The 13280-nt window shown below is 37.5% G+C and overlaps 1 protein-coding gene across 1 annotated transcript in view; it reads right to left on the reverse strand.

The window, feature by feature from the left end:
* Positions 1 to 6992: 6992 nt before the first annotated feature.
* NLK (nemo like kinase) overlaps positions 6993 to 13280 on the reverse strand; it is a 143846-nt gene continuing 137558 nt past the window's right edge. Inside the window, 3 exon segments of the mRNA XM_079132136.1 lie at positions 6993 to 9044; positions 11049 to 11142; positions 12303 to 12501. Coding sequence (XP_078988262.1) covers positions 8990 to 9044; positions 11049 to 11142; positions 12303 to 12501 — 348 coding nt within the window. The 3' untranslated portion in view covers positions 6993 to 8989.

Genomic DNA, 13280 nt, shown 5'->3' on the forward strand with positions numbered 1-13280 from the left:
GGTAACAAGGCAGAGAGTAGAACCTGTGTCCTAAACCCCAGCCCCTCTCTAAAAGGGTGGAGAAGTGTTTAGTTCAGGCCTTCGATCTCTGGAGCAGGGCAAGCGCCCTCCCCGACAAGGTTCTCAGACCTTCCTGATGAGGGAAGACTAGGGCCCAGGAGAGGCCTGGACAGGCAGGAAAGGGCCTGGGTGTTCCATCACCCGCAACACCCAGAATGGGTTTAAGAATGTGGCAGCATCTTTTAATGAACATGGAGTAAAAACCCTTGTACTTGCTGGGGAAGGAGTGTGGGGCCCTAAGATGGCATTTGCCCAGGGAACATGGTAACTGTACAGCTGTCAGCGTGACTGCAACTCAAAAAACATCTTGCCCAGCCAAGTTTGTTATCTGTAGATAAAAGATTTTCAAGGCCAAGCACTTGCACTGGAAGGTCCTATAATTAAAAAAAAAAAAAAAAAAAAAAAAAAAAAAAAAAAAAAAAATCTCTCTCCTGTTGTGTCTTCTGTTTGAAATTCCTTTAGTGGGAGAACGGTGGTTCTTGACTTGATGAGGTCAGATCAGTCTTAGAATGCAAATGGCCCTGGGAGAGGTCAGCTGAGGAGGACACAGCTAATCTGCAGTCATCACCCAAAAGCAAAAGTGCTTATGAGAAGAGACTACGTTTAGGACCTTACGAAATTTATTTGCATTATGATGAGACAAACACCATCAGCCCAACAGTGGACACTGTGGTGGTGCAAAGGGGATTTTAGCCACTTTCCTTCCTCTCTGCTTTTGCTTCACTTTCCTACTTAAAATGCACCCACCCTTCTTACTCTACCCCCTGCCCACCTCCCTACATCATTCTCTATTTTAAGGCCCTGTTGAAAGCCATCCCCCGACATTGTGTCTTTTTTTTTTTTTTTTTCGTAATAGGGATTGAACCCAGGGCCACTCTACTACTTAAATTCATCCCCAGTGCTTTTTATTAAAAAAAAAAAAAATTTTTTTAAAGTTGTTGATGGACCTTTATTTTTATGTGGTGCAAAAAAATGGAACCCAGTGCCTCATGCATGCTAGGCAAGTGCTCTACCACTAAGCTACAACCCCAGCCCACCCTTTTTATTGTTAGGGACAGGGTCTCGATAAGTTGCCCAGGCTGGCCTTGAACTTGTTGATTATTCTGCTTTGGCCTCCTGAGTTGCTAGAATTAAAGGCATGTGCCCTGTGCTCCCCCCACCGCCACCCCCACCGTCTCTCTTTAGCGGCACTGTCTCTGAACATGTTTCCCACTAGACCTCAGGTTCTGCACAAATAAGCACTGTGCCTTATGAACCTTGATTTTACTAACACAGCTGGAATCATTGTTGAATGAACTAAACAGAGAAGTCAATCCTCTGCACATGCAGACAAGTCACTTAGGAGAAGGAACACTGGGTCTAACGCCAGCTAGCCAAGGGCATGCTGTAGATGGATCAGATTTCAACAGGTTCTGATATTACGGAAAGTGGTAAAAGCTGGAAAGCCACTGTGGCTCCCCAATCAGCAGATGGCTTCATGCCTCAAGACCAAACCAGTAGACTCGGAATCTCTCCTGAGATTTGTGGGTTTCATGGAGGTGATGGGCAGCTGGCTACCTTGCTCTAGGCTGACTTGAGTGGTTCCCCGCCCCCCCCCCCCCCCCCCCCCCCCGCTTCTTTTTATCTTTTTTTGGTACTGAGGATTGAACCCAGGGGTGCTTTATTCCTGATCTACATCCCCAGCCCTTTTTAGAGTCTCATCAAATTGTTTAGGGCCTAAGTTGCTTGCTGAGACTGACCTCAAACTTGTATTCCTCCTGTCTCAGCCTCCCAAGTCGCTGGGATTATAGGTGTGTCACTGCACTAGGCTTCTGCTGGCTTTGATGGAATGGGAAGTATGCCATATCACTCCTGTGATAGTTTTTCCAAAAAAGTTTGAAACATGGGGAAACAAATTCAAATCTTTGTGAACCTTTCTATGTGATAATTGACTTTGACTTTGTCCCTTCATAAATGACAATGTCACAAGGTAAGAAAAGGCAGAGGGAGGGAATCTCCTATATTAAAGGACACTAAAAAGACATGACAACCAAATATAAGATGTGATCCTAAACTAGATCCTGAATTGGAGGAAAATACTACTTATAAATGAAACGAGGGGCAATTGGATAAATTTGAATATGCATGACATACTAGGTAATATATCAATTGTTAAATTTCTTAGACATTTATCATGATGGGCTGGAGATGTGTCTCAATGTCTCCCTAGCACTGAAAAAAAAAATATTGGCATGATGATGGAATTATACTTAGGTAGGATAATGTCCTTGTGTTTAGAAGATTTATTAGGGGTGAGTTTTCAGCAAAAACAAAGTCATAAAGTACAGACACTTGTATACAAAATGTACACAAATTTGTATGTACATAAACTAATAGGGAAAATGTGGCAAACTAATTAAAACTGGTGAATCTAAGTGAAAGGTGTATGAGATTTGATGATATTATTTCTTTCCACTTTCCCATAGAGAGTCAGGGCTAACACGCCTAACCCTCAAGGAAAACAACAACGAAAGGGCTGGGCGTGTGGTCCAGGCTTGACTGCTTGCCTCGTGTGCTCTGGGTTTGATTCCCAACACTTAAGATGGGGAGGGGGGTCCTTATTAAATTGGCATCATCAACTGTAAACTTTTTATGATTATGATTTCTACTTACCCTCAAGAAAACTATAATACATTTTTAAATTATATTTTGTACAGGACTTTAAACTTGGTTATAAAATCCTGAAGAACACATTTTTAAAAAAGAATAAATGAATCTAGTAGGTTGTAGGCTATAATATCAATCTATAAAAATCAATTGTATTTTTAAACACTAGCAATGAACAATCAAAGTGAATTCAAGATTCTCTCATCAAAAAGAATAAAATACTTAGGGATAAATTTAACAGGAAAGCCTTATATACTGAAAACTGCAAAATACTGTTGAATGAAATGCTAAATAAACAGTAAGAGCCCGGTTTACTGATCAGAACTTATTATTAAGATGACAATATTCCACAGACTGATTTAAAGACTCAGTGCAATCCCTATAAAATTTCAGCTACCTTTTGTGTAGAAACTAACATTTTACAATTTGTATGAAATTGAAAGGGACCCAGAATAGCCAAAATCATCTTAAAAAAAAGAAAAAAAGTTGAAGGACTCACTTCCTTATTTCAGAATTTACTACAAAGCTATAGCAATCAAGACAGTTTGGTACTGGCATGAAGACAAATACAAGTCAATGGAATAGAATTGAGATCTAGAAATAAACTACATTTACCTTTTTTTTTTTCCAGTACTGGGTGGGAATCAAACCCAGGGTCTTGTGCATACCAGGCAAGTGCTGTATCACTGAGATCCTTTTGTTTTTTATTTTGAGACAGAGTCTAAGTTGTCCAGATGACCTTGAGTTTGCCATCCTCCTGCTTCAGCCTCCTGAGTAGCTGGGATTACAGATGTGCGCTACCAGACCTGGCTTCAATTGATTTTTTTTTTTAATGTCCCTCAAAATGGTTTTATTAATTAGAAGAGACTGAAAATATATTATGTAATGGTTAAACATCTTTCCATTTGCTGGAAAAATACAACTCGTTATAAAATTTAAATGTATAGTTTGGTGGCATACTTAATGAATGTACTTAACATTCATTATTGTCCAACCATCCCCACTATCAATCTCCAGAATTTTTTCATCATCTCAAAATGAAATCCTACACCCACTGAATAGCAACTTCCCAGTCACCCCAGCCCCTGGTAACCACCATTCCATTTTGTGTCTCTAAGAATGTGTTCTAGGTCACTCATATATGTAGGACTATAGGTTACTTGTGCTTTTGTGTCTGGCTTATTTCACTTAAAATAATGTCTAGAAGGTTAATCCATGTTCTATATCAGAATTTCCTTCCTTTTTAAGCCTGAATAATATTGCATTGTAGTTATATCACATTTTGTTTATTCTTTGATAGACATTTGAGTTGTCTTCACCTTTTGGCTATTATGAATAATGCTAGGAACATGAGTGTACAAATGTTTTTGAGTCTGTTTTCAACTCACGTATGTACTCAAATGGAATTGCTAGATCAAATGAAAATTGTTTAAATTTTTTTGGAGGAACTGGCATACTGTTTTCCATAGCAGCTGCACCATTTTTCATTCCCACTAGCAATGTACAAGGGTTCCAATTTCTCCACATCCTTGCCAACATTTGTTCAATATTTAAAATTTTAAAGAATCTTTTGCTTTAAATATATTTTTGCCAGAACTATGTAGCTGCAGATTCAGGCTAATTCTAACTATGGAAAATGTCTACCATATAAACTAAATGGAACGTCCTCATTGGCAAAGCAAGCAGTCAAAACAGATTTCCCTTCTGTTGGAAAAAGTCAAACTTCATTTTATGTGTTTCTACAAAAAATATCTCACTTCTCAATTTTGAGACAGAGAGCTGTGCCATGAATTTGCTGCCTGGGTGAAATGAATACTGCCAATCTCAGTATTTCTTCTTTATTGGTACTGGGGATTGAACCCAGGGGTACTTTTAACATTGCGCTACAGCCCCAGCCCATTTATAGTTTTATTTTGAGGGCTGGAGATGTAACTCAGTGGTAGAGCACTTGCAAACATAAAACAAAAACAAAAGACAGTGTTTTATTCTGAGACAGGGCCTTGCTAAGTTGCTTAGGGCCTTGTTAAGTTGTTGAGGCTGGCCTTCGACTTGTGATCCTCCTGCTTCAACCTCTTTATCAATATTTCTTCCTAATGCTCCTTGCTTTACTTTCAAGAAGTTCTTTCTCAGGATTGACGTACTATTTGACAGTAGTAATATGAAACAGATGAGGTCTTTTTTCTGTTGTGGTGGTGGGGACTGACTTGGGGGTTTTGCACATGCTGGGCAAGTGTGCTACCACTGAGTTACATCCCCAGTCTGAGATCTGTATGAACAAAAACTGCTTAAATTGTCCCTTTATTTGGCAACCCAGCATGTTTTTATACCCAGGAACATTGTGCCATAGTATTATCTATGATATGTTAAGAGTATATCTTTCTTTTGTAAGTGGGAGAAGAGGGATGTAGGAAAACAGTGATGTTGACTCTCCAAACCCAAATCCAAACAAGTACGTGCCCCTGTACTTCCTAAGAGTCTTCATTTTACCCTTAGAGGTGTGTATATCTAAGTTTAAAGAATGCTGCTTTAATTTGTTTTATTCTCTTGCACCCACCATTATTAATGTTTTATGCAGTCTGTTTGCTCACTTCTCACCAGTTTCTTTGTTCACCAGCTTTGCTTCGCATTAGAGATCTGCTCTTAGTTATTCTTTTCCTTTTCTTTTTGGTACTGGGGATTGAACCTGGGGTACTCTACCACTGAACTACACCCTAGACCTTTTTATTTTGAGACAGGGTCTCTTAAATTATTGAGATTGGCCTTGAATTTGCCATCCTCCTGCCTCAGGAGCCTGCGTTGCTGGGATTACAGGTACACACTACGGTGCCCGGCTTCTTTCCTTTTTCTTGAAGTAAAGTAATTCCCCTTTAGAATTACCTTTAGTGGGGCTCTGCTGAAGGGAAACTAAATTTGTTTTCTAAAAATATCTTGAGTTGTCTTAATTTCAAAACTCATGCAAATTCTATTCTTTAATGTTTTTATTTAATATGAAAATTATATTTTAAGTGAAATACTACAGGGGAAAAACAAAATAAAAATTCCAGTCAAGAAATTTTCCTCATCTTCTGAGATCTTAAACAAATTACAGCTGATTACAGCCCTACCTTATCTGTCAATACTGACTGGTTTGTTTTAGAAATTCCACATTTTGTAATTCTAACATATTTTGATAGATCCCTTGATTTGCTAAGCAGTTCCCAATGGGAGCAGGTCAGTATATTTTCTCTAACATCTACCTAAGAAGGACTTTAGTTTCGAAGTTGTATGTGTGCTAGGTGCCGTGGCACATGCTTGTTATCTCAGCTACTCCAGAGGCTGAGACAAGAGGATCATAAGTTTGAGGCCAGTTTGGGTACCTTAGCAAGATCCTGTCACAAAATAAAAAATAAAAGAGGCTGGGGATGTAGCTCAGTGGTAGAGTGTGCCTGCATTCAATCCCTAGCACCATACAAAACACACAGAAAGAGGTTATATATGCAATTCAGAATGCTCTCTTGTAAATGATGGGACACTGGGTTTCTTATTTAAACATTACTGATATTAACACATCTTCCTTAAACGCAATTATTGTACCTGGTATTCAAAGTTTATTGAACAATGGGGCTGGGCTACAGCTCAGTGGTACAGCACTTGCCTAGCATGTGTGAGGCACTGGGTTTGAGCCTCAGCACCACATAAAAATAAATAAATAAATAAAATAAAGGTATAAAAATAAATAAATAAAAGTATTGTGTTCATCTACAACTAAAAAAAATTTAAAAAACAAAGTTTATTGAACAAATCAACTAATTTGTTGAATGAATAAACTAATATAGGATTTTATACTAATTTACATGAGCTAGAATAGACAATGCCTGTTTTCTCCCAACCCCCATGTTTGGGGGAAACAAATCCACTCCTTTTGCTACATCAAAAAAAGAAAGGGAGAAGTAAATGCCACCTGCAAACTCAAGAGTAAAATTGCTTGGTCCAGCCTCAAGGAAAATATTCTGAAGTCAAGTAGTCTGGTTTCAGGTCTGAAGTACACCGACTGCCACAGAGCTGAGACTTCTTCCTGAGTTTGGAAGTGCCTTTGGGCTTTAGGGGCAGGACATAGGAAGAAGAGGGGAGTCAAGTACTTGTGCTAGTCTGCTTCACCCAGAGCAATTTACTTTTATTTATTGTACTGGATTTTAACATACTGGGGTAAGATTTCACATGAAAATTGACTTCTTTGCTTCAAAAAAAAAAAAGGTTGGAGGAAAAAAAAGAAAAAAAGTTTGAAAACTATAGGATTGAGACTCTGGAAAGATTTCCACATTGTATATATTTAAACACCAACACCTTTGATATGGGTTAATAAAGTTTTCAGTATGTTTTTTGGTCAATCTTAGGTTTCTGGGAAGATTAAAACAAGACAAAACAACTAATTTCTTTCAGGAGATATAAATAGTGGAAATATAAATAGCAAACATCTCAAAACTGCAGTCAGGACACAAGTCATACTAAATAGAAAACAAAGGAAAGACATAGAAATAAAACAGATGACGCATCCTTTTCAAATGTCACATTTAATGTTTTCACCACTGTACTTCAAATCTACATTGTACAAAGTGACCAGAAAGTGTGCCACGGTAATTGACCAACCTCTGAGATTGTACCTTTCACACCAGTGTCGTCTCGGGCTCTTTTGATACTAAACACGTTTCTCATTCAAGTGAATTGAAATGCTTCAGTTGGGTTGATTCTCAGGAGCCTCATAAAAAAAAAACAAAGATATTGCACCATCTTTGTTTAGTAATTCAATGTTTGTTTCTTTCACAGCAAATAATTACTTCATTGAAGTTAAAACTTCCAAACATAACTTATTAATAGTCTTCAAATTCAGCTCAGATCACTCAAGATGAAAATACTCTGCTAAATACAGATAACTTACAATAACTTTAACAGTTAATTGTCCATAACACACACCAAGGTTTTTTCCTAGACCAATTTTAAGACGATCCATTAGTACTCCTTGTACAGGTGAAAAACGATCTTCAATTTTCTTGTCTTTTTATTTTTAATATAAAAGTTGGAAGGGACATTCAAGTTTCAAGTCTCCACATTGAACTTAAAAAAAAAAAATAGTCATCATCAGCATGTGGAGGTAAACAAGCCAAGTTGTATAACTCCAGGAGGTAGAGGCCTTCAATTTGTATTCATATATACATATGCACAGAAGAATTCAGTGTTCCAACAGAAAAAAGAATTTGTCAAAAAGTAATAAGTTATTTACTACTGTGACATTTCCAGACTCCCACAGCTTTGCCTAAGGACACGAACACGTTTGACATAATTCCCTATGTGCCTTTTTTGTGGCTTTAAATGTATTAAAAATTTGTTTTTGTCTTTTATTTATTATTTTTCACTGTCCAGTGCAGGAAAAGTCTCACAAAATTTCACAGACCTAAAATGTGCAAGCTAGTTCTCTCTCTATACAGCAATGTTGGAATTCTTTTGAAATTAGCCCAGAAATGAATTATTTACACACATGAAAGATGCATGCTTGGGTTTTTTTATGTAAGAAAGAGCAGAAAAACTTCTAATAAAAATAGATTAAATATATATATATATATTTATACTGGGTAAGGAAAACAAAAGTTTAGTCTCTCCTAGTCACAAACTCATTCTCTCTACCCACAACATTGGTTTTTAGACAGCACACATCACCATCACAGCTCTAATGAGAAGCTAATTATAGGGCTTGATCATTAGGTGGCATGCCCCTCAACCCTACCCCCCTCCCCCAGGCACAGCCACGATCAGCTCACGTGGCTCCATGATTGGTCGCAGGCAAGGTTTCTAGATTCTTTAGTTTTAGAAAACCCCAAATCTTTAGGAATGGCTCAAATATCAAAATGTATGACTGTCCTTTGTGTGTGTGTGTATTTGTGTGTGTGTGTTGACTGTATGTGAACAATCTCACTTCATTTTAAAAAAAGAAAAACAAAACAAAAACCCCAAACTCCCAAATTTGGTTCAATTCTCTTTTGTTCTGAGGTGAGCCATAACAGCTGCACTAATTCATAAAACATGTGCAACTCTGGGTAAAATATTTTTTCTTCTAAAAGCACAACCACTTTACAAGATTAAAAGTCTAGTAACATTTCTAAATATTATTCATATCATACAAGTAGTGGTTGTTAATTTAAAACTTCATTAGTAAAATTACAGTACAAGCATGATTAACCTCCAGAATTGCAAATCCCAGACTCCAGTGGAAAGCTACATTACATCTTCAGTAGTACATTATCTTCCACTGTCACTCCCACACCAGAGGAGACGGGGGCATCTCAGACGGCTGAGCAACAGTGGAACTGGAAGAAAACAGAGAGATGATAAAATTTGTTGTAACACCACGATGGGCAAAAGGGCAATTCAGTATGAGTGTTTTCCTCTCTTTACTTAAAAAAACTTGTAAAGTTCATTTCTGGATTTTTGTTTCTTTAATTTCTTGAAAGTTGAATTTGCTTCAAATTGTTCATTTAAGTGAGGTGATATGGTATAGTAGTTAACATATGGGCTCGAAAACATGTTATTTACTAGCTGCATGGCACTGAGCAAGCTCCTTAATCTTTCCTCATTTGGAAAAGGATCATGCTGTCTGCCTCATAGGACATTCTGACGAATAATTGAGATAATGTATGTAAAGTGTTTTCTGTGATCCCTATAATGTAAAGTAGCCGTTGTAATAATGTCTATATTCAAAGTAACCTTAAAATAGAATTGTCTGTTTAAAAGTAACCTCTCAAAATAGTGACTTTAAGTGGGGACCTATTTTGAAGGAGCCTCATAGCATTCTTTTATCACATATTAATGGAGTAGTATGAATAATCATTCAGCATTTGTTATCCATAGATGTTACTAGATGTACTTCCCACCTCTAAGGTTGCCAATTAGATTATAAAGTGAAAGTGTGGAGGATGAGGTAGTCATTTTGCTTCCCCAGGCCCAGGTTACCAATGATTGGCACCTAGAAGGTTGCTAAACACCTAAGTGACTGGGTCACTGACTCTTAAGGGAAAATATTAAAACAATGTAATTTAAAACAACAGAGAAATAAAAATTGCAAATTAATACCTCTTTCTATAGAAACAACAGGTGGAAGAAATAGACACCTGATTTTACAAAATTTTAAACAAATATTTCTTGATGGTTTCGACAAATTCGAAAAACTTTAATACCACGTATGAAAGAAAGACAGAAGTAGGGAGTGGGAAAAGGAAAGGGAGAAAGACAGGTGGGAAAGAAAGGAGGCTGTGGAGTCTCTCAGATCCAAACCCACTCTTTGTCCTGCTTTGTGTGATACTGGAGCCAGATCCTGTACTTCCCTCTCCTTTGCTACCTGGCTTAATGTTAGCCTTGGTCAACAGAGGGCGCTGGAAGGGCACGGCTAGGCTGTCGCATTAGGAAGCAGCTTCCCTTCCTGCTTCTGGCATGTGGTTCTTTTGTTGTTGTTGTTGTTGTTTTGTTTTTTAAACACAGAAGGCCTGACTTTGGTCAATCCAAACTCTCTGGCAAGCTTCTCTGCTATCCAGCAGACCTCTTTGATGGGCTAATTCTTCCCACACCTTTTGGCATATCTCTTCACCATCCTCAAGCTGTGTGGCAACTCTACCCGTTTAAAGAGATCCTTGGATGGAGGGGCCTCTTCTAAGTTTTTAATTTCTTCCTTATTCACTCTCCCTCAGTCTATATAGGAAGTAGCAGCTTTCTGTATTTGCTATTTCAGGATCTTTCAGAATCTTTCTTAGAAGTTAATCATGTTTTTCTAATTAATGAATCTTGTTATTAAAATTTCCCCATTCATATTCCTGAAGTGATTTCTTTTTTCTGACAGGACTCTGATTGATATAAGGAGTTAGGGGGAAAAGATCAGGAAAAGGAGAGAACAAATAAATAGAGACTGAGCTTGCTAAGTTCCAAAGTAGGTTCATAGTTATCTAAAAAGCTTCTTGGCTTCTCCTCTAAACAGGCCACATTAGCAGTCCACCTGTAAAAAAATAAATAAATTTCCTGCTTGCAGTTATTACGAAAGATGACCATATCTAATCTATGCTGCTGCAGGAGGAGCCCATACATGACCAGGCAGCATGATAGTCATCTGGGAAAAAACTGCCAAAGCAACCACAGTGAACTGGCACCAGTGTAAGAACAATGCTCACATTTTTAATCATATGACTGAAGCCAAAGTTCATAACAGAAACTTTCTGTTGGGCCTTTTATCTATGTTATCTTGATAAAAACAGAAAGACACTGAGTAACAAAATCGCAGTGGCATCCTTTTAATTCTAACAAGAATATTAGAATTACATAGTTACCTAATAAAGCTCTTAAAAGCAGCAGACTGAGGGTTAATGCAGAGAGGCACTCTGTTTCCTTTCTGCTGTTCCAAAATGAACTGGTGAATAATTTCTGTGAAGAAAACAAAACATCATGCAATCCATTGCCAATCTATAGGACTGTAGCAGTGAATTCTCAGCTACCTCCAGTCAGCATCTGAGTAGAATTTCTTTCTGGTTACTTAAATCTGACTTATATCAATTATCAAGCAGAATCCAGATAAATCTCCTACAACCAAAATGACAGTTGTAGCTAAACACAAACTGGTAAAAAACCCAGTGGTGGCTTATACAGACTGGAAACCTCATCAGTGGGAAGAGTAAAATGGTCTAGAAGTTTGAGAGACTCCACATGGTTAGTGTTATAAGTGAGCTCTTGTAAATTGCTGGTAATTATTACCTTTTAGAAGATCACTTAAAAACTTCATTTGGTGTTTTGGTACATAGTTTGAGCTGGTTACTGTGGGGGCCGACCTTGTCTTCTAAAATGTCCTAGAGCAGACACTTAATTCGTTCACAATTTTGAATCTCATCGCCTCCACTCTGACCCCAACAGAAGATTATGATGTGTAATCTTACAAGTTAGTTATCAGAAATTCCCTTCCCTTGCTACTATTCAAGGAATGTTTCTTTAGTGGGTTTTTAAATTTTTTTCCTTTTTGGTAGTGGATTGAACCCAGAACTCCAGGCATACCCAGGAAACAGTCCCCAGTCCCCTTAGTGGATTTAAAAAAAAAAAAAAATTTAGATGTAAATGGAAACAATACCTTTATTTTGTTTATTTATTTATTTTTATATGGTGCTGGGGATGGAACCCAGTGCCTCATGCGTGCTAGGCAAGTGCTCTAACACTGGGCCATAAACCTAGACCCCCTTAGTGGATTTTTATCCTCTTGAAAACTTTGTTATGTTATATAAAAAGTACAACACATTTCCTTTAATGAAATGGCACTGAGTTTATAAAAATTAAATATATTTTGAGTCACATTCATTAAAACTTTGAAAATAAGAACAAAATATGCATTCCTTTGGCTTACCTTCCCTGGAAGTAAGCATTTTTTGTAACACACATAGCTTTCTTGTCATATATTCCTTGGACAAACAGCTATAAGCAAGGTTGTAAAATAAACATATGAAGGAGCTTTGGACAGCTTCTATACCTTGGATTTCTGCTCACATAGTAAAAATGTTACTAGTCATCTTGGCTGGCCAAAGGCCAAAAAAACCACTCACCTTTAACCTGTCGGACAGAACTGAGGTTCTTCTCAAAAGTGTCATCAAATTTGGGATTGGTGACAGGCTCAAAGTCACTGGTATAAACTCTTCCAGTAGAGGTGGAAAAGCAACATTTACACATACACGTGTGATATCTTAGTCGCCCTTCATCTAGGTAGGGGTGGGCTAAGGCATCCTTAGCGGATATTCTTTTTGACTGAAATCAAATTTAGAGACCAGCACATCAACACTACAGATAAGCATGACTGTCTACACAGGATCTTTCATAAAACACTTACTGCTTTACACAGCTTATACTTAATATTCCCAACATTCTGTGCAAAGAGTGATAATGGAATGTAGAGGTGTGTAACATAGCAGTAGAGGAAATATATGATTTAAGACCACAAACTATTATTATCTATTACTGTAAAACACTTAGAAGTGCTTTTCTGGTAAAATTCTGATAACTCCCTATCTTGAAATAGATATATATATATAGGGTCCAAAATGACAAATAAAATGGCATTTAAATATATACTGAATATATACTGCTTTGAAGGGTAAGTTGACTTTTTTTTGTTTTGTTTTTTTTTTTTTTACTATTTAAACATTTTTTGACAGTGCTGGGGAATTAAACCCAGGACCACCTGCATGCTATGCTAGTCAAGTGCTCTATCACACAGCTACATTCACAGCCCTTTTTATTTTATTTTGAGTCAGGGTCTTGCTAAATTGCCCAGGCTGACCTTGAACCTGTGGTCTTCCTGCTTTAGCCTCTTGAGTAGCTGGGATTATAGGCCTGTGATATGATATAAATCTACATTTTAAATAATAGCCTATGATTTCCAAATGTGTCCATATTTGGAGGAGATGCTGGCAGTTTGACAAAGCTGCTGGAAACTTTTATTATCCTTGAATATTGAATAGATTGGACAAAAGCACATCTAAAAGCTGTTGGGATTAGGTAGAAGACAATGGTCTGAAATGCCATTT

This window comes from Sciurus vulgaris (genome assembly GCF_902686455.1).
Source record: "Sciurus vulgaris genome assembly, chromosome: 3".
NCBI classification, from domain to species: Eukaryota; Metazoa; Chordata; class Mammalia; order Rodentia; family Sciuridae; genus Sciurus; species Sciurus vulgaris.